Source organism: Abramis brama (genome assembly GCF_963993115.1).
Source record: "Abramis brama genome assembly, chromosome: 21".
In the NCBI taxonomy this organism is placed as follows: Eukaryota; Metazoa; Chordata; class Actinopteri; order Cypriniformes; family Leuciscidae; genus Abramis; species Abramis brama.
In genome coordinates, this window is record NC_139983.1 from 28,333,208 (window position 1) to 28,361,113 (window position 27,906).

General features: G+C 37.3%; 1 protein-coding gene across 1 annotated transcript; it reads left to right on the forward strand.

Annotated features, from left to right (window-relative positions):
• Positions 1-107: 107 nt before the first annotated feature.
• Positions 108-27,588, forward strand: eprs1 (glutamyl-prolyl-tRNA synthetase 1). The gene is made up of 34 exons (XM_084096566.1): positions 108-264; positions 2,072-2,156; positions 2,308-2,407; positions 2,511-2,667; positions 5,941-6,074; positions 6,260-6,360; positions 8,054-8,180; positions 8,399-8,591; positions 8,682-8,853; positions 9,922-10,155; positions 10,260-10,344; positions 10,671-10,730; positions 14,363-14,473; positions 14,632-14,768; positions 16,091-16,298; positions 16,662-16,774; positions 16,898-17,015; positions 17,103-17,492; positions 18,294-18,506; positions 18,954-19,196; positions 19,292-19,522; positions 19,637-19,905; positions 20,964-21,015; positions 21,116-21,325; positions 23,008-23,080; positions 23,172-23,251; positions 23,337-23,438; positions 23,567-23,722; positions 24,748-24,945; positions 25,021-25,194; positions 25,370-25,530; positions 25,637-25,715; positions 25,807-25,871; positions 27,151-27,588. Exons 1-34 carry the CDS (start codon positions 222-224, stop codon positions 27,299-27,301), a joined length of 5,025 nt encoding a protein of 1,674 aa, XP_083952692.1. The 5' UTR covers positions 108-221; the 3' UTR covers positions 27,302-27,588.
• The last annotated feature ends 318 nt before the right edge of the window (positions 27,589-27,906 follow it).

Consider the following 27,906-nt stretch of genomic DNA (forward strand, 5'->3'; position numbering starts at 1 on the left):
AAAGATGAAGAACGTTAACCTAGAAACGCATATTTTACTATTGTACATTTTCCTCAAACCCACAGAGCAAACGAAAATGAGCGGAACCATTGTTTCTGGGTCTAGTGTTACCCGTGCCATTCCACTGCTGCGCTCTTACAGCAGGCGGCGCTGAGCAGTCGTGAAGTAGTTTGATGCTGGAAGTGTGACAGGGCCATTACGAGAAGACCAAGAGGAACGACATGGCACTAAACTTGACTATCAACAGTAGCAACCCACCTCTAGGTAAGTACACATGCGATGTGTTCAATATATTACAAGCTACATTGCATTTAGCCGCTGAGCTCGCGCACCGGTTCAATGGACTGACACGCAGAACATCCTCGTGCCGTCGTGGCATAATCTAAAATTAACAGTCTGCCATTCCCAATGTTCATTAGGCTTTACTTGCCTTTCACCGCTTTACATTTTAATAGATTCAAAGCTAGATCTTTTACTGTAATAGTTTGGGTCTGCTTCCCTAAAAGTGATTCAGAAGTGTGGCTAATTTGTGCATGTTTTGTTTTCATTATGAGGGTAAGAGGGAGTTTTGTGGGTTTTGCAGTGATTACAGGGCAAAACCAAGGTTTTCTTGGTTTTAGAGCCTTTCCACCATATAGTTAAGATATAGAAATGTTGTTTTAACTGCAGAATGGTATTTATTATTTGGTAAATGAATTGAAGTGCGCCATCCAGTGCTTGGGGAAGCTGTGTCACTGGCTGATGCAAGTCATTTGAAAGAGCTGTCTGAATCTGTTTACTCCACACCTGTCTTTGAGCAGCAGGATGATCTAACTCCTTCTGTTATAAATCTTTGATTGTATATGTGTAGTAAGGTGAAATCTTTTTAATGGTCTCATGTGATGGATTCAAATTAGAAATGTTGAATCTTTGCAAAACCAGTGGGAAATGCGATAAACCAAAATTGGTGTGACTGGTTTTATGCAGTACAGTAAATGGGTGTCTCAGACATTTGTTGACAAACCTTAATTAGCAAACCTGATTTTCATCTTAAATTAAATTCCGAGAACGAACATGCATAAAGCAGGAAATACCATGCATAAAATGCTTGCATAAATTAATGCAGATATGCAAGTCCTGAATTGAGGCAATAGTATCCAGCTGCAGCGCCAGCAGTTTCAGGTTCAAGTTCAAAGCTTAATTTTAAAATATCAAGATATGTATATGAAGAAATGCTGTAAACAGTGCTTATTGATAGTAATTGAATCCATTTTGTATTTAACTAATGTAACCCTGTTTTAATTTTTTTTCCATTTACTGTATTATGTGATATTATTTCCTTCATGTTCATATTGTTACAATCAGTACTAAAGATAGAGTATAAATATTTTGTATTTAATCATGCCAAATTCAAATAAATATTTAATACAAAGCCTTGAAGAAGTTGATTGTGGTCAAGCCAAGCTCCTATCCGCATCTGTGCCGCTGGTTTTCGTTCCTGAGCCTCTCAGGTGAAAACAATCATTTTAAAAACGTATAATTAAGCTCATAATTAAATAGATGTAAAATTCATCAAAAGAGATTTTTTTTTTTTTTTTTTGTCATGGCATTCCTGCAGAAAGACCTCCAAGGTTTTTTGTTTGTTTTTTGCTTGCAGTCGCGTGCAGTCACTTGTGTAACCACAAAAATGATTTGCACACAATCTAGATGGACCAGTTTGGTCAGTTTCTTTTGAGGTCATCTCATAATATAACCTTATAATGAAAGCAAATCTGTTTCTGTTACATTTGAGGTTGGGCGTTTTATTTTCTGCTCTCTCAACCCTTCACAATTAAATACAATTTGCAAATTAATATTATTGTGAGTTGTGACTGTTCAGAGAATTTGTTTGCATCAATTAAATTTTTTCAAATGCATTAGAAAGGGCAACAATGCAGTATAAACAAGGATGTTATTTTTAATTGCATTTTGTGTGTGTGTGTGCATTTCTGTGCAGAATTATATCACAGGATTTGGAAATAATTGCAACTTAGATTTGTGTTTGCACACAGCAGGTATTAGATTTCTCTGTAATTCACCTCTCTGCATGTAGGGGCGCTGTTGACTGCCGAACACGTGAAGGGCAGCGTCAATCTCTCTGTGAAGGAGGGCAAAGACACCATGCTCCGTGTCTCTGAGTGAGTATATGGCCTGTATGAGACTACAAGTACAAGTGTTTTATGGACACATTAGGAGGACACACCACGTACACAATTTTTCTTGTATTTTTATTTATACACATTATTCTGTCTAATTTCCCATTTCTCTCATTCGGTGCGTCTCCTTCAGTGAGGTGCAGTTCAGTGACGTGAACTCCATCACCCGTTATCTTGCCCGAGTGGCTCCGGCATTGGGACTGTATGGTTCTAACATGATGGAGCAAACTGAGGTTAGATTTGGGAATCATATACTACATTCCACTGGCTCTCTATTGCATATTACAATCATTTCATCGGTTAGCAATGTTGTTGATTATGTTCTGTCTTTTGCAGGTTGATCACTGGCTGGAGTTCAGCGCCCGTCGTCTCTGTGGTCAGTCAGATCCGTCTTCTGCTCTGGCAGATCTGGATAAAGCTCTGGCACTGAGAACATTCCTGGTGGGTCACAGTGTGACACTGGCTGACCTCTGCATCTGGGCTGCTCTTAAAGGTCAGTCATCTGGCTATGAGAAATATACATATATACATGCATATCAGGGTTTCCGTTGTCCGGTAATTGCCGGACATTGGCCGGGAAAAAAATGAAATGTCCGACAAAATTAAATATCTCCGGTCAAATTGTCCGATTAAAATTGCCTAATAATCCCGCCCCCCTAACACAATCTGAATTTGAGAATAAGCCTAAAATGTATAAAGCAAAAATACACCGACCTTTGGCTATATTATAAAGGAACAGGCTCTACCGTTTGAAAGTTATTAAACATTATTACATGGCTTGGTTGAATTCCATTGTGGAATGCGGTCTGTTATTTCTTGATATCAGACCGCTGCGAAGCACTAGCGGCGCCAGGATTTTGATTGTAGGTGGGCCTCCAGAAAACTGGATAAGCCAAAAAATAAAAAATAAATAAAAACGGGTTCCCCTTCATCTCCATTTCAGCGCTTTTCTGGACACTGAGGACAGCGACTAAAATTATAGGCCTATTATTTTTAGTTTATTAACAGCAACAACAGCTGTAAAGATGAAGTTGACGATCGCCATCTCCGTAGTGAACGCGCCTATAGAGAGGAATGCACATCATGGATTACATAATCAGAGAGTAGCCTATTTCTTTTCGTTTTAAATTGTTAAAAAGACATTTCAAGCTTTCTTAAGATATATTTCATGTCTGTGAGGCCTACGCGCTGAGTTTCGTTAAATTAGGATGAGATGCGCTCCCGTTCACGAGCAATGCAAGTGACCGCGCGGGCACCGTCATGTAGGCCTATCGTCTGCTATATTAAAAATTATTATTATTTTATTAAATTTAGGCAATTGGTTGATACATTTTTTTTATTAAAATTAAGATACAATTTATACAAAACGAAATTCACTTCAAAAAAGGCTTTCTACAAAACAAAAAACTTAATTAAGTGGTCAAGATCATGTCTGACCCACTCCATTTCTCTCGATATTGCGCATACTATCTTACACGTGCGGTTCACTTTTCATAATCCACATAAATTAAAAAAATAATATTATAATATTTGAACAAATATTAAACTAAATGAGCTTATTTAATGGCTACAACACGTATAGTAGACCTAGACTCTCTATTTGTACAAATTGCTGCACATTCATTTTATTCTGAATTTTGCACATAAGTTGAAAGGCATTTGTTTGTGCATGCATAGCAATTCTCGCTGCAGAATCGGATCAAGACGAAGCAGCGAAGTCGCCTTGCGGAGAACAAGGTTACGCGGCTTATGCGCATTGCAAGTTGTGGAGAGACACTGGGAAGTTCGCTTGAGTAAAAACAATAGGCTTCAGATAGTTTATGTGGGGAAGGGGGATTGGCAATGGTTTGTTAAACTATGAATGTGAAACCATAGTAAAAACAATTGGCGTTGATTGACGCCAATCGGACGTTCATGTTTTTTTTCCATCTATTTGAAAGTTAGGCTAATAAACATGTTGCATTCTATATGGCCTGATTATGTAATTTTTTAAGTTAGCCTGCCTCCAGTTTTCCTCAACTTGACTAATTAAGAGGCGATATTTGACCGGCATATTATCAAAATGTCCGGAAAACGAAACCTCTGCCGGTCACTTTGACCGGCACCATTTTTTTCTAGCGGAAACTCTGATACATATATATGAAGAGTTCAGATGCAAAAGCCTCTAAGTGCCATCTGAAATTTTCTTCTAGAATGATCATTTTTATAAAGCTTGTATATTTAAGTTAAGTAATTTCACTTAAATGACAATTAAAGGTAATTTGCATTGCCATTTAAGTGAAATTATTGAACTTAAATATGAGCTTTATAAAAATGATCATTCTAGAAGAAAATTTCAGATGGCACTTAGAGGCTTTTGCATCTGAACTCTTCACATATATATATATATATATATATATATATATATATATATATATATATATATATATATATATATATATATATATATAAATATAAATATAAATGTGTGTGTGTGTTATGTGTGTGTGTATATATATATATGTATATATATATTTTGGCAAGCCGTTCAGGAAATAATTATATTTATAATATGAAGTCTGAATATATAGAATGAAAGTCTGAATATATAAAACGAATGTCTGAATATATATGGAATGAAAGGCTTGAATATATATATAGAATGAAAGATATAGAATGAAAGATATAGAATGAAAGTCTGAATATATATAGAATGAATCTCTGAATATATAGAATGAAAGTCTCAATATATATAGAATGAATGTCTGAATATATAAAATTAAATTCTGAATATATATAGAATGAATGTCTGAATATATAAAATTAAATTCTGAATATATAGAATGAAAGTCTGAATATATATAGAATGAAAGTCTGAATATATATAGAATGAAAGTCTGAATATATAGAATGAAAGTCTGAATATATATAGAATGAAAGTCTAAATGTATGTGAAAGTGTGAATATGTGAAAAGAAAAGTGTACATTTGACAATTCTCACTGAATAATGTGTAGCTTTTTTTTTTGCCTTATCAATTGTGATTCATTTAAAAATGTCATTCCCTGAAATTTTCCAATACTTTGGTGAACTGTTGACTTTTTTGCAACAGTTGGTCATACTCCAAACAACATAAACAATTTGGAGTCTACATCACGTCATCTCGAGGATCATATTTCCATTCTTGCAACATTCTTAGCACTTATGGGCAGTCATGTTCAACAAAATGTTGCTGAAAGAACATTATGCATCATTCTCGAAGGAATTTATGAATCTTATGAATTCACCGCATTCGCTCTTCCGCGATGAAATAGCTAATTAATTTCTTCATCAGTAGAACGATGTTGAGTACGGTTGCCAGTATTTTGGCCCGTACACACATTCGCCAGGGTGTTAATTAGATGATCGTTACTTAAAATTGCTGCTACTAAATTTCGTGCGGATTCGCTCATTGTTCAAAATGTGTATAAAAAATAGTAGATGAATAACACAAGATGGCGCTGATAACATCAGATTTTCATTCCATATATTCAGACTTTCATTCTATATATATTCAGACTTTCATTCTATATATATATTCAGACTTTCATTCTATACATTCAGACTTTCATTCTATATATATTCAGACTTTCATTTCATATATATTCAGACATTCATTCTATATATATATATATATATATATATATATATATTCAGACTTTCATTCTATATCTATATTTCCTGAACGGCTTGCCATAATATATATGTCCAAAATCAAGACAACTTAACATTTGTGATAATTCTCAAAAGGAAATGGCGAGTCCCAGGTCAAGCCAAGCTCCTATCCACATCTGTGCCGCTGGTTTTCGTTCCTGAGCTCTCAGGTGCCGTTCAGCTCTGTGGGCAGTAAATGGGCCAGCAAGATTGCCACCAACAAAGCCACTGTGAGTTTGTTACCAACCCAGGGATATGTTTTTGGCTTTCTGACAGACTACTGCAGACTACTTCTTTTAAACAAAATAAAAAGTTTGAAACAAGTCACATTTATGTTTTCAGCTAAAATTAACTTTGCACATGGAACATGCCTTTAAGTGTTAATAATGTTGTTCTTTTGCATGATTTTTTTTAGCCTGTGGACAAGGAAAAAAAGCAGGATGTGGGAAAGTTTGTGGAGCTCCCTGGTGCTGAGATGGGCAAAGTAATTGTGCGGTTTCCCCCTGAGGCTAGTGGGTAAGTAGTGTTAATGTATACAGTGAAGGTCTTTCACAATATACTAACGCTCAGAAGATTTTTTTTTTTTTTTTTAAGAAGTCTCTTTTGCTCACCAAGGCTTAATTTATAGGCTAGATGCACAAGGTGTCACCTGTGAGCTTCGGGATGCGAGTGTTGCATGTTTATTTCCATTCATATTCTTCCGGTCTTAGCGACGTTTGCATTTACTGTAAGGAGAAACTTATAATTGAAACTTGCCTGGATACACCAAATGTTTTTTAAATTAAAGAGAAATTGGTGGTCTATCAGAGACAAAAGAAAACATAATTAATAGTATTGTGTACCTCTGTGCAGTAATTAATCTGTATTATTTAATATGTTATTTGATTGTTATAGATTTGCATATGAAGTTCATTGTTTGTATTTTCCCTGTGCATTTCTATTACTGTATTTATTGTTGTGTAAGTGAAAAGATTAAAGAGCATCTGGTGTCTTTAAGCAGCACATACAATGTTTTACTGAGTAAAATATACACACAACTCTTATTGTTACTAAGCTATACTGTTTGCATTAACTACAGTTAAACAATAAATTAATCACAACTATTTAAGATTATCTTTTTACAGCCCTTGTTTTTATCTGTTGATGCAAAGAGAACAGGGTGCAAATGTAAAATAAGTGGGGGCTATGTTGATGAGGCAAGTTGATGTAAGTATGTGAAAAATATGTGCAGAACTGAGAAAATAATATTTATGGAGATCAGTTGTAGCCTTTGTCTCACAGGGCAAATGTGTGAATGTTTACGTGATATTTTAAAACAAATCTAATGGTTATTCCTGTAGTTTTAAGCTTTCACTTGAGTAGTCTGTTCTCAGGGAAGCACAAAACATATTTTTCTGATCCAGGTAGGCTACAGGTTTCAAGTGTATAGGTATAACCTTTTAAGATATTTTATACATGTTTCATTTAGAATGTTACTTAACAAGTGCAAGTAATACGAATATTATCGAGAACTAAAATATTTCTTTATGGGTGTGGATGCATAGCTAACTGGGCTGTGTAATGTCTTGCCTTGTTTTTACACACATTGTTTTGCTATATTTTATTTTTTAATGTAGTTATATTTACATATTTGTATATTTACAGTAGGCATAATTGGTTTTGGAATAAGACATTGTGTATGTGTATGCACTATGAGTCCAAGTCAGTTTTCTCTTCATGGACAGAAAAGTGTCCATCGATTCTATCGTTATTGTCTTTCTAATCTCCGGCACTATGCACTGGCATCAGGCAAACCTGGAAGTGTCCATGCACACACTCGCTAGATAGAAAAGCCTATATGGTGGTCATATCATATGCAACTAACCCATTTGATAAAAAATAAACTTTTTCAATTTAAAATAACTTTTCTATTTTTATACATTTTAAAATGTTATTTATTCCTGTCATTGCAAAACAGAATTTTCAGCAGCCATTACTCCAGTCTTCAGAAATCATTTTAATATGCTATGGAGCTCAGGAAACATTTCTTGTTATCATCAATGTTGAAAACAGTTGTGCTGCTTCACATTTCAGTGGACATCTGCTGATGAATAGATAGAAACAACATTATAAGTGTCATTTTTGAAAAGAATGAATTTATTTCAACAAAAAAATCTTAAAAAGGAATTGTAGATTAGTGTCTCTCTAAATGATCTTTCCATCTCCTCAGATACCTTCACATCGGTCATGCCAAGGCAGCTCTACTCAACCAGCACTACCAGGTCAATTTCAAGGGCAAGCTCATCATGCGTTTTGATGACACAAACCCTGAGAAGGAGAAAGAGGACTTTGAGAAGGTATTTTGCCTCGTTTCATACACTATTATTGCCCATATCCTCCCCCCTCACTAATTAACACTGTATTTGAACTGAACCTGGATCTTTGGCATGGGCACCAAGGCTCAATACATGTCTATACATGCAACTTTTACACTATAAATGTAACAAATTATTATTAATAACTTCCAAAGAATTATTTTTCGACACCCCTGGCTAAGCTAACACTTTTTCTACAGGTCATCTTGGAGGACGTGGCCATGCTACAGATCAAACCAGACCAGTTCACCTACACAAGCGATCACTTTCCCACTATTCTGCGTATGGGGGAGAAACTTCTACAGGAGGGCAAGGCCTACATAGATGACACTCCTCCAGATGTCATGAAACAAGAAAGGGAGCAAAGGGTCGAGTCTCAAAACCGCAGCAACTGTGAGCATCACCAGTTCTGGTCTTATTATATGTCACAGGAAATGTAATTTGAGGTATTATAATGAACATGTTGTGTCCGTTTCTCCTCAGCTGTGGAGAAGAACATGCAGATGTGGGAGGAGATGAAGAAAGGCACAGAGTTTGGCCAGACCTGCTGCATGAGAGCGAAGATTGACATGAATTCCAACAATGGCTGCATGCGTGACCCCACACTCTACCGCTGCAAGAACGCTCCTCATCCTCGCACCGGCTACACTTACAAGTGAGTGGACATCATGCTAGTGTTACTTGCATACTAGCTATTTTTAATCAGTCTTGGTCTTGTCAAATGTCGTTTTTAGTGTAGTGTTTTTTTTTTATTTGATTTTTTTTATATATATTTAGTCAATCAATCATAAATTTAGTCAAGTTTTATTTGACTAATGCCCGGTTTCACCGACAGGGCTTAGATAAAGCCAGGATTAGGCCTTAGTTCAATTAGGGCATTTAAGTAGCTTTTATAAACGTGCCTTAGAAAAAAAAAACATTACTGGTGTGCATCTTGAGACAAAACAATGGCACTTACATAATTTAAGATGTATCAGTGCAAGTTGCTTTCAGTTAAAACAGCTCAAACATGCGTTTAAGTCTGGGACTAGGCTTAAGCCTTATCTGTGAAACTGGGTGTAAAAGTCTTAGAATTTAAGTCTAGTTTTAGTCAATGAAGACTTAGTCATATTGTAGCCATCGTTTATAACGGTTAAACTGATATTTACAATTATTTTACTCAAAATTGTAATTGTGATTACTAATCATGATCGTAGTCATTTAAGTAATGTTTTTAATTTTCATCAAAATTATTGCTCTCCCTCCTATAGACCATTTCAAGGACATAAACAATAACAAACTCTAAAATCTAAACACTTTAATTTCCAAAAGAAGGTTAGTTTCGGGTCAGAGGGAGGACCCAACTACCGAGCAACAAGGACCTAATTTTAATTTTGATATTTTAAATAGCAGGATTAAATAAATGATCGCAATACCACTGTACATCAAGCGCATCCCGCCATTGTTTTGAATGCGCTCAACAACTAACCGGAAACATCCAAGGAACAAAGGCGTCACTTCCTTAGACCGACGAATAGCTGTTGAAATGGTCTATAAGCACAAATAAAGAGTGTCAGTTCATACGCATGATTTATTTTGCTCATCATTGTATAATATTTTCTTCTTTTTTGTTGAAGAACATTAACGAATTTTACACTACATGCAGTGTGTTACCAAATATGGCTAAATGACGCTTCCTCATTGATGTTCCTCTTATATTTTCTTTTTTTCTCCTTCCATCCAGAGTGTACCCCACGTATGATTTTGCGTGCCCCATTGTGGACAGTGTTGAGGGGGTGACTCATGCCTTGCGTACCACTGAGTACCATGACAGAGACGACCAGTTCTACTGGGTAATAAATGCTATTGGTCTGCGTAAACCGCACATCTGGGAGTACGCCAGACTCAATCTTAACAACACTTTGCTCTCCAAGAGGAAGCTCACCTGGTTTGTCGACCAGGGCTATGTGGATGGCTGGTGAGTATCATGAGAGTCCTCACTGTCTTTACTTTATAGAAAAAACTCTTTTGGATTGTATGGTAAAATGTTTTTCTTGCTCTCCCCATCTTTCCTTTCTGTAGGGATGACCCTCGTTTCCCCACAGTCAGAGGTGTGCTCCGTAGAGGAATGACTGTGGAGGGACTCAAACAATTCATTGCTGCTCAGGTATGTGTATTTCTTGCAATTAGAATGACTTTTGGCCAAGAATACAAAAGCCACAGAGTTGTTACCATGATTTTATCAAAGCAATGGCTGTTCTTTGCTGTGGCACTGGTAAAATCACTCTTAATTGCACACTTTATAAAATAGCACAGACAGCAATTTTATGAAAGACATCATTGGTCCATAAATGTAGCTAGTATAGCTATTAAAACTTAACTTTATAGTTATAGTGTTTCCCCACATCTGCAGTCTTTACAATTCAGATTTAATTCCTTAACCAATTTGATTCACATCCTTTTTTCTTTTCTGCCCATTCCACTGTGTTAAAGGGAGGCTCAAGATCTGTAGTCAATATGGAATGGGACAAGATCTGGGCGTTCAACAAGAAGGTAAATATTAAAATCACGTCCAGGGTCCATCATGGCTGCACCTAATCTCCAGCTGGTCCTTGTCATCCCATTCATTCACTAGTTAAATACCTTGAGCAGCTGGCTTACATCTCTACATTCTTTCAGCCATAGTTTGTCAAGTAAAACTTAAATTTGAAACTAATTTTCAAAACTTTAGCCTCTAATCTCTCCAGTCCCTCGGTACGCACCAGATATTCCGTTCACCTTTTGTGCTTCACTCTGCTTTTTACGTTTGCACGTCACCCTCCCTCCCACTTTCTCATTCTCTGTGACTAACTTAAATGCACTTGCATTTACTTGTTTATTAAAATAAAATAAAAAAATGGAGTAATTTCTTAATATTAATTAGTAATAATTAAAACAGGAGTTACTTGTTCTGTGTTGCTTTTAATTGTGATTTAATGTTTTTATTTCAAGTCTTTATTGCCACCATCTTTCAAAAGCTACACACGTTTGTAATTCTGCATCTGACCTGCTATCTACACCTCATTTCCTGCATCAAGCATGACCTGAGCTCTTTAACACTCTGCTCATTAGCTGTAAGCTTTAGTCTTCACTTCTTTTCTTGATTTGGCACCATTCATTTTTTTCACCCATTTTTTATTTTATTTTATTGAATACTTGACCCAAAAATGCAAATTGTTGTAATTTACTTTAGTTTTTATTCTTAGGTGAATTATTTATTTTAAAGGGCTAATTCACTCAAAAATTTAAGTTCTGTCATCAATTACTAGCCCTCATATCATTCCAAACCCAACCCCAGTACTTTCGTTCATTTTCAAAACACAAATTAAGTAATTTTTTTTTTAATGAAACCTGTTTCTGAAAGTCTATTCTAACAAAACCTTTGACCCTTCAAAAAGTTCATAAAGGCATTGTAAAAGTAATCCATATGAATTGAATGGTTTATTTTCACATATAAACATTGATCAAAGCACATACTAAAATGATGCACAGAAGTTGAACACATGAAAACATGCATGATTAACATGTGTGGCACATGAGAACAAACCTCAACCTCAAGCATGGGTGTTTTAGTAGCAAGGAACTTTAAAACCTCTTAAAGGGGTCCTATTATGCTTTTTCACTTTTTCAACTTTAGTTAGTGTGTAATGTTGCTGGTTGAGCATAAAAAGATCTGAAAGGTTACAAAGCTCAAAGTCCACTCCAAAGGGAGATATTTTATTTCATAGAATCCACTTTTCAAGAACTACAAAGAATGGCTCGTTTGGACTACAACATGATTTTTCCGGGCTTTATGAAGTCATAATGCTCCTCATTTAAATACCCCCCACCCACGGAATACTTAGAAAAGCAGACGAGGCCTGGGTGATCTCCTGCAATGTTATAGAGACGCTGTTTTTTCCACATCTCATTTGTTTGAACTTCCAAAGGCTGACAAACTTAGAATGGTTAAAATTTATTTTAAATGCAGTTCCTGAACATTATAATCCTGATGCTTCCCTGTGCTCTGCACATTTTATGGAGAATAGCTTCCAGAACCACAATGCAGGCTACACATAAAAGCTTCTCCTAAAATGGAGCAGTTTCCACTTTGTCGGGACAATCTGTTGTTAATGAATCACAACTTATAAGTATGACTTATTATTTGTAGTTGCGTTTTCTATTAACAGTTCTAATTATAAGGTTTATGTTGTTGCTATATGCTCTCCTGGTAGCCAACATTAGTGTTGATATAGTGTTGTTTACTATAGCTTTTGTAAGGCTGTTCACCGCCCCTTAGGAAAATTGAACTTTTTTTGTGATCTATTACTGTTTGTATAACCATAGTTTTCTGACAAATGTCATGATTAAATGGTGGATAACATTGTATCAAGAAAAACATACCACTCTGAAACGTCCTGTGAAATCCGTGCTTGCTAAGTCTGTGCATGAAATCCGTTCTTGATGATTCTCATGTTTGTTGACATTGTCAGGGTCTGAATCGGGTTTGAGATTGACGCCATCCTTTATATTTACACTAAAGCATAACTCGCGGTTAGGGAGAGGCGGGAAATTTACCGAAGCACTGAATGAAATTTGAGAATGAAAGCACTGCCAATCACAACACACTGGGCCAGCTAACCAATCACAGCACATTTCATATTTCGTAAGGAGAGGTGTTCGGGACAGACTGGGGAGACAGGAGCAGTAATAATGTAAAATATGTGAAAAATGTGTTTTTTGAACAATCAAGCATGAAAGCATATTATAGTACACCCCAAAAACAAAATCAAGACTTTGTGAAAGGGCATAATAGGACCCCTTTAATTTGTTCAGAGAAATTTTAGCCATTGCCTCTAGGGGGTCAACTTCTGGTTAGAGTTCCCTGATTTAGGTTTGCACAGGAGCGGTAATCGAGTGCTTGTGATATCATATCACATTGAAACACTTCCCGTTCTGTCTGTCTCTGAGCTCTGTATCCCCAGTTCTACATTAAACTGCATCTCACTCTTCTGTTTACAAGCTGCCAGTTAGCTGTAAAAAGGTACTCCTACTCCTCTTCCTCTTCCTCCTTCCTCTTGTTCCTCTTCCTCGTGTTTCCCCTGCCCCTGTGTTGTCTGCTCCTCCTTTCCATCTAACTTTCTATTTCCTGATCTATGGCTTTCGCAAAAGTCTGGATTATTCATCTGGCAGATTGATTCTTCACTCAAACCTGAAAAATCTCTCATCATTTAGACGTCCCAAACCTTATGATTTTCTTTCTTCCATGGAAGACACATATTTTGCAGTTTCCTGGCTGCTCTTTTAACATATAACAAAAGTTTGACCTCACAATCTGATATACCTGCTGTCTTTTATGAAGTCAACATGACTATGAGAAATCAGATCGCGTCTCCTTTCTTTCTTTTTAGTCTGACTAGAATAATTACATGGGGGGGAAAAAGCCAAATATTGGCCAATATATCTGCCTTGTCGATATATCGGTCAACCACTATTTACTTGTATGTTAGTTGTTGCTGTTATCAATGTTGATCGTTAAGAACTGTACAATTTTGGTGGTATTGTATCGCCTACTGAAATAATTGGTATTTTGGACAACCCTGGTCTGTAATCTTTCACCTCGGATTCATTGAAGGCACAGATTTCTTCTCTTTTTTTTCCTTCTGACTTCCTCTCATATGCTGCAGCTTCTATCTGTGTTTATCGCTCATTTCCAGCCCTCATACAGCTTCTGGCAGATTCTATAGAATGTGAAAATACATTAATTTTGAGAAATTCATGGTGTTCAAACTTATTTAGCTTTAGTGCTCCCCAGTGACTCATTTTAAACTTTTTACTCTTGATTTCAACTCTTGTTGTGAACTCCCTCATTTCCCAGTCAGAGAACATTGATAGTTACTGTTGATGTTATAAACCTACTTAAATAAAGGCTCCAAGCAGTTTTGGGCAGTAATTATGCACCTGTGTGGCTATTACAGTCTGTTTGGTACAATGTTTGGCTTGCCCTGCTCTTCATATCACTCTTCTCTACCTGTCCTTGCTCATCCTGTTTCATTATTCGGTCTGACCACCATTCAGAGCAATGTGAGAGCAAAGAAGCTTGATTGACATATCTAAAGAATCATTTGTTCCCCCCTCTCTCTCTCTCTCTCGCCCTCCCTGTATAGGTCATTGACCCAATAGCCCCAAGATACACTGCCCTACTAAGCTCACAGGTTGTGCCAGTCTTCATTTCTGAAGCTAAGGAGGAAATGAAAGAGATTGCCAAGCATCCCAAGGTAATAGAATCTGCATGCACGCACCCCTAAAGAACTTGTCAGTACCATAGAAAATATTCTCATTAATTCATATGTAGGTAGGTAATATATAAAGAGAGACGGGTATATAAATTGGGCCTTGTCATTTGAGTCACATCCTATTTCGTGGGGATTTGCAGAATGCAGATGTGGGAATGAAGCAGGTGTGGTACGGGCCAAAGGTCTTTATCGAGGGTGCTGACGCAGAAACTTTCACTGAGGGTGAGACCGTGACCTTCATCAACTGGGGAAACATCATCATCACCAAAATCCACAGGTAAAACTTAAAAAAAAGACCCCTTACTTTGTGTGCTCTGGCGCCAACTCTTGTTACAATTTAACATGATTGTTTTCTATTTTAATACATTTTAAGATGTAATTTATTCTTCTGGTAAAAAGGCTAAATTTTCAGCATCATCCTTCATTTGCATTATCCTTCAGAAATCATTCTAATATGCTGATTTGGTCGTCAAGAAACGTTTCTTATCCTCATCTGTGTCTAAAACCGTTCATTTAACGGATCATTTTATGTGTCATTGCTAAATAAAATATTTCAAGGGCTGCCCCCTAATAGTTGACGAGAAGAGACTTAGTTGACCAAATGTTAATTAATCAGCTAGTCGCAGGAAAAATAAAAAAAATAAAGTGGCAAAGTCACACAGTGCACAACGGACTGATCATTAACACGACTGGTCCATGTGGTAATTATTTCGGTCAGGAAATCCAAACGTTCACCTATCATTCATCGACCTCATACATGGCTTATCATTTGAAACATGTTAGTAGTAGCCTAATGTTAGCCACACGGCTGCTTGCTCTAAGGTTAATGGTAACAGATAAATGTGTGCTATTATTAGGTGCATATCCAAGTGTTCATGTGGAAGCTAAATTAGTACCGCGACATGTTTAACTTAACGTGCTTGTCTCTCAATTGCCACTATCCTGAGATGACGAGTCAACTTCATCTTTGCAGCTGACACTGAACCTGAAAACTCTTGTTTATTAATAGATTATTAAAATATTGGTAACACTTTATTTTGATGGTCCCTTTTGAACGTGCTGTTGACTATAAGTAACTTTGCAACTATATGTCAACTAACTTTCACTGGAGTATAAGTAGACTGTCTGCTTAATATCTGCAAACACTTTATTGTGATGTTCCTCCAACAGACACTCTACTGACTATAAGTAATTTTGCAACTACATGTCAACTTAATCTAACCCTAACCCTACCAGTCTATTAATACTTAACTAACACTCTAATGAGAGTTAGTAGACACGTAGGTGCAACTTTACTTATAGTCAACAGAATATGTTAAAGGGACCATCAAAATAAAGTGAAACCAAAATATTCAGTCAAGTCTCCATTCTGTTTTTTTGTTGACCTTCATAATCACTACTTTTGCCGGTGAGCCTCGGCAAGTTTTATGCATGCGCTTGAGCTTAATTTATATTTTAAAGGCTCATTAATATGGTTTAGTATTACACGGTCATGTGGAACTACTAGTATGTAAGCAATGGTACACAGGCCTATATTATTCTTTCTCAGCCCTATACATGTAGATTTACTGCTGATGTCTTCTGTCTTGGTGCATGCAGGGACAGCAGTGGAGCGATCTCGTCTCTAGACGGTCGTCTGAACCTGGAGAACACTGATTATAAAAAGACCACTAAGATCACCTGGCTCACTGAATCCAGCCGTGCTCCCCTCCTGCCTGTTGTGTGCGTCAACTACCAGCACCTCATTACCAAACCAGTCTTGGGCAAGGATGATGATTTCAAGGATTACATCAACAAGAACAGCAAGGTGTGGTACTCAAGTCTGTTGTGGGGTGTTGTCTCTGTTTCTGTGGTTACATTTGTGCCACAGTTGAGCAGTTTTTTGGGGGTGTGAACAGCAAATAAATAAATAAAAATCACATTCTCTCGCTTCCAGTTCTGTTCTAGGCTACTTTCATTTATTATTTGAATAGAGAGTTCAAAAGGACAGCATTTATTTGAAATACAATTTTTTGAAGCATTATAAATGTCTTTACTGTGACTTTTGACCAATTTAATGTGTCCTTGCAGAATGAAAGTATTAAATTCTTTAAAAAGACCCCTAACTTTTGAACAGTAGTGTATAAACTGGTTAAAATCTGATGTGTATTAGTATTTATTTATTTTTCAGATAGAGGAGAAGATGATAGGAGACCCTTGCCTGAAGGACTTGAAGAAAGGTGACATCATACAGCTGCAGAGACGGGGTTTCTATATCTGTGATCAGCCGTATGAGCCAATCAGGTTGCACCTCTAATCTGTTTAACACAGTATTATGAATCTTTTGTAACTATAAACATTTAAATATATTTTTTCTGGTTTTATACTTCGTTTTAATTCTGTACTTTATTTGATCTATTCATTTAGCCCCCACAGCTGCAAGGAGAGTCCCTGTGTCCTGCTCTATATCCCAGATGGACACACAAAAGAGATGCCCACTGCTGGCTCCAAGGACAAGAGCAAGAGCCAGACAGCCGCTAAACCTGTGAGCACAGAATTGGATCCATTTGTTCTCCTAACAAATCAAACATTGAACAAAATGATCACTCTTTTCATATTGTTCTTCCTCCAGGTGAAGGCTGAGTCTGCTCCTCTGAGCAAAGCCAAGCTGGCTCCTGTCTCCAGCCCTACTCCAGCAGCAGCAGGAGACGCTTCCTCTCTATTCTCCAGCATTGTGGCTCAGGGAGACCTGGTCAGACAGCTCAAGACAGACAAGGCCCCTAAAGAGCAAGTGGACGCCGCATTAAAGCAGCTTTTGGCCTTGAAGTCTGAGTTTAAACAACTGACCGGACAGGAGTACAAACCTGGTATGGCCCCACCTACTTCCACCCCAGCACCGAAGAGCTCTGCCCCCACCCCTGCAGCAGGAAGTCCAAGCCCTGCCTCCACCGGTTGTCCGTTCACTCGTGTTGCTGAGCAGGGCGAGGTGGTCAGAAAACTGAAGGCTGAAAAAGCACCCAAGGTCTGTTGGTCATTCAGTTGCTTATAAGGCTCTGCTTCATTTAGGGTGCTATCTTAAGGGGCGGTCTGGTGCGAAATTTTACAGGCCAAAAAGTCCATTGTTAAAGTCACCTTGAAATCACAATTGACAATTGTGGAATATTACAGTATTTATTATAAAGGATTTATTCGTGTACCCTCGTAATCTTTAATCAAAATTACTTCCCCCTCCATCTTGCAACGACATCTCTTTTCTGGGTTCATGTTTTCCGGTGCAAGGGTGGAAAAATCTGTCACTCGCATGAGATCACAGCAATAGCAAACAAATTTGATCCAACTTATCTAATCAATTCACAATTGACAAAATCAAGTCCGCCCTACATTTGTTTCACTCAAATATGTCACAATACGGAAGAAAAGAATATCGCAACTTCCATTTCATGCTGACTTTAACAGTGTATTGTCACATAGAAGTCAGTTTCAAATTAAGCAGATTTCTCTTCAGTCAATGTTGCAAATTTGCAAAAGCAACTTGAAATAGTGAAATGTTCTCCACCCTCACGTCCTTATTGCACAGATTCCTATTGAAATTTCCTATTGGATTTTATCCATGTTATTTTGCAGAGCAGAGATAAATGTGCCTGCATCTTAACAAGGTAGCTGCCTCTCTAAGAAGTATACGGTAAAGCAGCTCACAAGGCTTTAGGTCAGACATCATGTTAGGAGTTTAGTCTTTCCTATAACTGTACCATCTTTTTTTTTTTTTTTTTTTTTTGGTTTATTTTGGGGTTTCACTGCTGACCACGTCATCTTCATTTTACAGGAGCAAGTAGATGCTGCAGTAAAACAGCTCTTGGCTGCCAAAGCTGAGTTCAAACAGCTCACTGGTCAAGACTACAAACCAGGCATGGCTTCTCCCACATCATCTCCTTCACAGCCCGCCCCTTCATCTGACTCCTCCCCTGCTGCCATATACGGGCACGTGTCTGAACAGGGGGAGGTGGTCAGAAAGCTGAAAGCTGAGAAAGCATCAAAAGTGAGACTATAATTACATCTTGCCTTAGATTATGGTGAAATTAATATTTCCTTCAGGATTTTGTTTTTGCACTGGGGCCACCCTAAACAGTACTCAATACTTTTTTTTTCTAACATATTTTTTGTTTTATTGTACTCAATATTTGTTGCAGATATGCATCTTTAGCTAGCCACTAAAATAGTATTACAAAATGTTTTATATATTGCAAATAATTGCTTTATATTATATATGATTATATATAAATATTTGTTATTTAATTTATATAAAGTTACATCATATAAATTATTTATTTAATTATGTATGTTTATAGTAAAAATATAATAGATTTTTATTTTTATATATATATAATTTTTATTTATTTATTTGCTATGGTGATTTCAGGAAACATTGTGTTTAATTTGTAATTTACTTGTTGGTAAAGCACCATGATTTTTTCCCCCTCCTCAGGAACAGGTTGATGCAGCAGTGAAGCAGCTTTTGGCTCTGAAGGCAGAATATAAGCAGGTGACAGGGCAGGACTACAAACCTGGAGTTCCCCCCGCTGGTGCTTCTCCATCAACTCCAGCTCAGCCTGCCGCCACCACCCTTACGCCGTCTGGCTCCTCTGACAGCTCTCCTAAGTCTATTCATGATCGAGTCACTCAACAAGGAGAACTTGTGAGGAAACTGAAAACAGACAAGGCACCCAAGGTTTTTGACTTATCTCAGCTTTGGTCAAAGTTTTTAAAATATTACATTTTTAAATGATTCTAAGTAGTATTCAACAATTGTTCATATGTTTACAGGATCAGGTAGATGCGGCTGTGAAGCAGTTGCTGAGTCTTAAAGCTGAGTACAAGCAGCAAACTGGACAGGAATACAAACCAGGCGTGCCTCCTTCCTCTGGTCCCGCCCCTGTACAGTCTAGCTCCACCCCACCTCAGTCCAGCTCCTCCCCTCAGGCTCAAGCACTGTTTGCAGACATAGCCCAGCAGGGTGAGCAAGTGAGACGGCTTAAAGCAGAGAAAGCTCCTAAGGTTTGTTTGAATTTTGTTTGCTGACAAGTTTAATAAATATTACATTTTTGAAGTGATTTTATCACTTCTCCTGATTTTAGTGACCTCTCCTGATATTGTAATTAAATTTTTTAGGATCAAGTTGATAAAGCAGTGAAGACTCTGCTTGAGCTGAAGGGTCAGTATAAAGCCCTCACTGGAGAGGAGTACAAGCCTGTGACTACCCCAGGAAGCTCAGGGAACACAGGGGGGGAAGACAAGAACCGTAAGGAGCGGGAGAACAAATCTGAGAAGCAGGGAGGAGGAGGACGTAAGCAGCAGAAGGGAGGAGAGAAACCTCAACAAGGTCAAGACCCTGGAGCAGGTGGAGCAGGAGAAGGCCAAGGGCCAAAGAAACAGACACGGTGAGAGGCAAAACCGCAAAGTAATCCATATAGTGTCAAATGCCCTTTATTTATTTCCTTTAGACATGAGGGGCTTTTGCACCGGAGGAACCTTTTCATAGTTCCTAGAACTATTGGTGAAAGTACCCGGATGTCGGCGTGTTTGCACCACAGGAACTAGGAACGATTTTAGTTCTAGGAACTCTTTTGGAGGAGCTAATTTAGCTCCAACTTCAGAGTAGGGTCTAAACCAGCACTATAGGAACTATCCATGACGTTAGTGTACGGACTGAACGCACGTGAAACACCAGCACCTGCCATTTAAAAAAAAGCTGTGTAAACACAGATCATAGCCTATATATTTACTCCACAAACTAACTATACAAACATGGAAAACAGTGATAGATGGGCCTCTAAACATTTACGCTGAGGAGAAAATCCAAAGTGACTTTTGAGGGGACCAAGACAAACATGATTATGTATTTCTGCTCAGCTAGCAACACTGAACATCAACCACACAGCATAGGCTAATAACTTTTCATATATTGTCTACTTTCTATGTATAACAGTTCTATCTAATAACATATTAGACAGGACTGTTAGACAGATCGTAAACTAATGAACACAGAGAATGCGAGCATTGTTTGCTCTGGTGTTCTCAGCGCCGTCAAAATAAAGGTCACAACAACAAGCTCGGCTTGCGTCACTTCAGAGTTCCTACTGACGGGAATGCAACAGGAAAACGTTCCTATGGGAACCATCAGTTCTCGGGGAACCATCCTGGTGGTTAGTTCCTAGAACTAAGTTCCTAAAACTATCCGGTGCGAAAGCCCCTATGGATAAATACTTAAATGGAGGCTTGAGAAAGTTCTGCAGTTGTTTTAGTACTGCCACAACTGGTTTTCTCCTCCAAGACTAAACCCAGAAATACAGTCTCTTTTGTCTGAATACGTTTTCAGACTACAAGCTGTGTTCATGGACACTTCACTAAAGGCTATTCAATTATGTATTAAGTATACTTTGCATTTACCAGCAGGATCTATAGATTCACTCACTTATTTTGTGTTTCTTAAATGTAGGCTGGGACTGGAGGCAAAGAAAGAGGAAAACTTGGCTGATTGGTACTCACAGGTACACTGTGCTCACATGATTTTGTAAACCGTAGAAGAACTATCTTTTCAAAGTTATTTTTATTCAGCTGTTTAAAAATGTTTGTATTTGCTGTTTTCAGGTGATCACTAAGGCAGAGATGATTGAGTACTACGATGTCAGCGGCTGTTACGTGTTGAGGCCCTGGTCTTACGCTATCTGGGATGCCATCAAAGATTTCTTTGACCGGGAGATCAAGAAGCTGGGTGTGGAGAACTGCTACTTCCCCATGTTTGTCTCTCAAGCTGCCCTTGAGAAAGAGAAAACGCACATTGCAGATTTTGCTCCAGAGGTGAGAAGCTGGAAAGAATGTAAGATTAGAAGTTTAGGGTCAGTTAATACTTTTTTTTCAGCAAGGATGCATTAAATAGTTTGAGTCACAGTAAAGACATTTATAATGATAATATTAGTGCACACACATTAGGAGTAGTGAGTAGTGAACACATAGATTCACACACACACACACACACACACTTCAAACTGTGGACACACACCCGGAGTAGTGGGCCGCCATTTTTGCTGTGGTGCCCGGGGAGTGATTGGGGGTAAGTTGCCTTGCTCAACGGCACCTCAGTCATTTCCTGTCGGTTTTGAGAATTTAATTCACAACCTTCGAGTCACCAGTCTGACTCTCTAAACATTAGGCCACGACTTCCCCCTAAAATAGGGCTGTGACGGTGGCAGTTTTTTACCACCGCGGTGATTAGGGGGTTGTTTTGAAATAAGAAAAACAAAGAAACAACACACTAAAGCCTGTAAAGCATTGAAATAAATATCAGTAAATAGTGGTAACTTAAATAATATAATAAAGTTGAATCTTTAAAAAAAAACGTTACTCCCTTAATATTTCCACACAAAGACGCGTGATTTTTTTTATATATATATATATATATATATATATATATATATATATATATATATATATATATATATATATATATATAATGTGTTTATAATCCCCTTCGGAAATGGGAAAAGAAACAAGAGATTCCTTGCAGGGATGAGTCACGATTTTTGAATATTCGATTAGTTGATTTAATTATAGAATATCTAATATTCGATTATTCTCTAAAATAAAATGTTTTCGGTGTTGATGCGGTGATGACGCGTTCATGTAACCAGATGACGCTGCCAATAACGCACATAACAGCTGTCACAAAGAACCGGCAAAAGTAATGATTATGAATGTGTCAAATATAGCAAGGAGACATTTGAATTGTTTATTAATAAAGTGTTTTCTGTGTCAGTGTCGGGCTGCAAAGATGAAGTTGACGATGCTGACTCGTCATCTTCGCAGTGAACGCGCCTATAGAGAGAAATGCACACTTCATATGGAAAACATAAGTATATGCTAGTCGGTTTATTTTCGTTTTGAATTGTTTTGTTTAAAAGTAGACAATTCAAGCTTTCTATATGGAATAACTAATGGAATATTGTTAAATTCGCTGAAAATTGGGTGACCAGATCGCAAACCAGAATTCAAAGCCGACAAAGTTTAAAGTTTAATTGCTAACCTATTATTTATTTTGTAAACAAAGCTTTGTGCTTCACTCGTGTCATAATATTAATGTTAAACAGCATTCACATACAAAAAAATTGTTTTGGCGCCCTACCCTAAAAATTAAAATAATACGAAATTTTACTTGAGAATTAATTCAGCATATTAGAATGATTTCTGAGGGATCATGTGACACTGAAGACTTGAGTAATGGCTGCTTGAAATTTAGCTTTGCCATTACAGAAATAAATTACATTTTAAAATATATTATGATTGCAAAAAGTTATTTTAAATTATTTTCTTTTAAATTGTGTTTTTAATCAAATAAGTGCATATTTTTTTAAATTATAATAATGGATGATTGGAACAAGATCATGTTATGGTGGATTGTATTTGGGGCTTTTCAGTGTGTGGATAATAAATATGTATAAATAGCCTTTCAAAGATTTGTGCTTTTTATCTGCAAATGTCTTTAGGTTGCTTGGGTGACAAGATCAGGAAAGACAGAGCTGGCGGAGCCCATCGCTGTACGTCCCACTAGTGAGACAGGTGAGCAACTGCAGCTGTATCTGAAATGGACTGGATTCTTATCTTTGTATTATTTTTTCAATACATTTGCATTCTTCTTACATTGATGCAGTGATGTATCCTGCCTATGCCAAGTGGGTCCAGTCACACAGAGACCTGCCAATCAAACTCAACCAGTGGTGCAATGTTGTGGTCAGTTTCAGCATCAGTCGTACACTTTTACAAACACGTCTCAATTAAAGGCCTGTGTATTTATTCAGTTTCTTGCTGTTCTCAGCGTTGGGAGTTTAAACACCCGCAGCCCTTCCTGAGGACCAGAGAGTTTCTATGGCAGGAGGGACACACAGCGTTTGCCACCAAAGAGGAAGCTGTAGAGGAGGTTGGTTAAATGTGATCAGTCACGCCTCACTCACAACTTCATATTTGCAATTTGCAGCAAAAAACATGCTGATCCTGAAATAGTTGTAGCATGTTTCTGACCCACTCTTTTAACCATCATGTGTGCAGGTGTTGCAGATTCTGGACCTGTATACACGGGTGTACGAGGAGCTGATGGCCATCCCTGTGGTCAAGGGCAGGAAAACAGAGAAGGAGAAGTTTGCAGGAGGAGATTACACCACCACTGTGGAGGCTTACATCTCAGCAAGCGGCAGAGCAATTCAGGTAAGCGTATATCGAAATTATTTTACTCCTAAGTGAAGAACTAAAAAGAACTTTGCCGTGAGCATATCAGGGCCTTTATTTTACAGTCATTGTTTAGTAGGGCTGAGAATTGCCATAGACCTTCCGATTCAGTATTATAACTATATTTAGCTGCCATTACAAAATGTACTGCAATACGTTTATTTAATTTTTTTATGCATTTAGCATTTTATGCATTTTGGCTCTTGATGTCCATAATGTTTAATTCTGTTTAATTACTTTAATTGTTTAATTATAAACAAAATTGAATTATAAAAGTACTGTTTAAAATAATAATAAATAAAAAAATTGATGATACATTTGTGCATAATAAAGTATTTTTTACAAATATAAAAAAAAATACAAGGAGTAAATAACAGAGAGACATTCCCCTCTGTTTACAATCCCTTAAGACTGAATGGACTGTTTACATATAAACATAAATTTTCAAAATGCTTGTATAATGCGCCAAAGGTCAATACATACTAGAGCATGTGTCTGAGACTTGTATTTTTAAATTCAAACTTATTTAGCATGCAATGGCATCTTAAAAACACACATACGCTACAAACCACACAAGACACAAACGCAACATTCAAAGACAACTAGTGCATGTTTATGTAAAAAAAAAAAAAAAATGGAAAAGCCCTGTGGATTACAATGGAAGTCGGCCATACCTCTGCTGCAGAAAGTTACTTTTTTCTTATTGTATCAGCCATTATATCATCATCTCATAGATTTTTCATTGTGACAATTTAAAAATCGTTTGTCTCAAGAATGGCTTTTTTCCTCCCAACTCTATTGTTTAGTAGTAGTGCTTGCTAAGACAAGAATCACTATTACGATTGGTTATATTTTGGGTTAGGGATGTGAAACATTTTAAAAGCACTCGGAACACCTTAACATCCAGAAAAATGTAAAAATGTACCTGCAGGGTGTGTAAAAGAAGTATTGTAGTAGTATCAACGTACTGCAGTAAGATCTAAAATTCCTTATTGCTCTCTCAGGGTGCCACATCCCATCACCTGGGCCAGAACTTCTCCAGGATGTTTGATATTGTTTTTGAGGACCCTAAGAGACCAGGCGAGAAGCAGCTGGCCTACCAGAACTCATGGGGAATCACCACTCGGACCATCGGAGTCCTGACGATGGTTCATGGAGACAACATGGGCCTGGTGCTGCCACCCAGAGTAGCATGTCTACAGGTGTGCTGGAGATCCATCATTTCTTGTTTATAATGGATTATAGCATTGTATGCAGACTTACACTCTGATTTGCAGGTCGTCATCATTCCTTGTGGAATCACAGCCACTCTGCCAGAAGCAGAGAAAGAGCTTCTGTTGGCCCAGTGCTCTAAGTATCTTTCCAGACTACAGGAGGCCAATATCAGAGTCAAGGCCGACCTGCGGGATAACTACTCACCTGGCTGGAAGTTCAATCATTGGGAGCTGAAGGTATGTAGGTTCTTCATCTACATGAAATAAACAATGCTTTAAGTATTTCATGTAAATCTATCTGACAGTATTCGAGTAATAGCTTAACTGAATAAAGCAATCAAATGTAAATAACACACTGCATAGTCTTCACTGTATTTTGTGCTTTGTCTGACGTCCTGTTTTCTGAATGAAGGGTGTGCCCATAAGGTTGGAGGTTGGGCCGAAGGACTTAAAACAGGGCCAGTTCGTAGCAGTAAGGAGAGACACGGGACAGAAAGTCATCGTGCCAGAGGCTGATGCCGTGAAGAGAATCCCAAACCTTCTAGAAGAGATCCAGAACAATCTCTTTAAACGGTACAAACAAACTCCTGCTCTCTAGTTCTTCACCTAGTATCACTACATTTGAGATCTGCCATTTCCATCAGAGGCAGAATGATTTACTATTTTCAACTTGTCACAGGGCCTCTGATGATTTGAACAAACACATGGTTGTGGCCGATACGATGGAACAATTCCAGAAAGATCTGGACCAGGGAAGGGTAAGTAAACTGTGTGGATCCAGAGCTCTTTGGATACTATTTATTTTCAATTAAAACCAGAAAGGTGCCTAATTTATGTCATTTCTTACAGATTGTACAGATTCCCTTCTGTGGAGGCATTGAGTGTGAGGACTGGATTAAGAAGATAACAGCCAAGTAAGAGACTAATCTATGCTTTGGGGTTGTTTTTCCTAGATAACCAGTATTTAGTTTAGTATTTTTTTCTTTAAACATTTCAGTGCCAAAATCTCCCAAATATGATGATCGTCTGCAATGGAATTATTTTCCTACAATATAAAGGCAGCTATATATTTTAATGTATAAAGACCCAAAAATATTACATGTGATATAGGACACAGGAGGTCCTTAAAAACTCTTAAATTAAGGGGCCAGTTGCATAAATTAGTCATGTTTTTTTTTCTTTAAGACCATTCATAAATGTCAGTCATTTACATAAAAACATACATTTGTCTAATTTGATACCAAAAAGTAAGATTAATTGCCCTTTAACTAACTGCTAGTTGGTCATAGTAGTACTAGTTTATGCAACTGGCCAGATGTATCAAATTTAAGGCCATAAAAAGTCTTAAATGGTGTAAGAAGTCTTAAATTTGGGGACAGAAAAACAGGAATGGCAATAATGCAGTGATTTAAAATTCAGAGGGCAGTGATGTAATGAAATAAATGTGAGCACTGCACATTTCAAAGTAAAAACGTGTGCTGTGGCATCTTTCTTTGGCTCGTGGTTTTAGAGAAATGCAATCAATGAATACTGCACATTTATGCCAAGCAATTTCTTGATTATCATCTACTGTTGCTGAATCATGACTGTTTACTTTATGCCATTTATATCTCTTAAAAATGGTTTAAAGGCTGAAATGGTAGGTTTTATAGAACATTTTATCAGGCTATTTATTAGGCAAAAGATTTCATTTGTATTAGACTATTTGAACTAAAGTTGAACAAATCATAGTTTTTTGTCTTTCTATGGTTTAATATGTGACCATAGATCTTGCTCTACCTCGCCCAAATGGCATTTTATTTGTGTAAAGTAATAAAATATATATTTTTTATTTTATTAATACATTTTGATTTAAATATTTTAATTTCTTGTATATTGTTACTACTAAAGGCGAAACTAATTCTAATATTGGAAGTTGGTAGCATTCAAAGTTGACAGCTTTTTTATACAGTTACTGTTTATTTATTTCTTAATATCAAATTCTGTAATAGTGTTAAAAATTGATACATTACACGTTAATACATTAACCAAAGATACACACACACACACACTTTTTTTTTTTTCATGGACCCCAGGAAGCCCTATTTAAAAACCTCTGGTCTTGAACACTAGAATATAATTATATCAATTCAAAGAATAAAAGATAAGATAGAAGTGGGTACTCTTAACACACACTTTTTCCTGTGTCTTCAGGGATCAAGACCTGGAGCCTGGTGCACCTTCAATGGGAGCCAAGAGTCTGTGTATCCCCTTCAACCCGCTGAAGACCCTGCAGGCCGGCCAGATGTGCGTCAGCGGGAAAGAGCCTGCTCAGTTCTACACGTTGTTCGGTCGCAGTTACTGAAACCGTCTGTCATCCCAAAATAGTGGCTCCCCTTATCAAATGCACTAGTAGGATAACTGTAAGACATCTGTCATCATCTCTAACCACTCTAAATACTGCTTATTACTATATTTTGGAGGAACCCTCTATTTTTCTGGTCACAGATTTACTAGCTGACAGGCAGAGTTTTAGGCTGAGATTTGATGTTCTATGTGACCATACTAAACCTTTGCACATCTTTGTCCTAAATAAATTGCTGACAATTGTAAACAAAACATTATCTGTAATAAAGGGATTCTTAATTTCTATTGTTTTTGTGCTCTTTGTGACTTGTCTGTTATGTTTACATGAGGATCAGAAATTAAGGTGTTTTCTTGATTATGTAACACTCCATAAACCAAGGGACTCTTCTTTATATACATAAACATTTACTACACTACAGTAGTGGCCAAAGGTGATGTCAGGAGGGGATAGTTTTTAATGTCCTTACAAGTTCAATTAAACCATCAAAAAATAAGAAAAATATAATTTTTTTTTTTTTTTTAAATATGAGGGAAGAACAAAACAATAAACTTGGTTTATCCATTCCAAATCCGATCTCCCACCCCCATGATGAGAGATGTTGA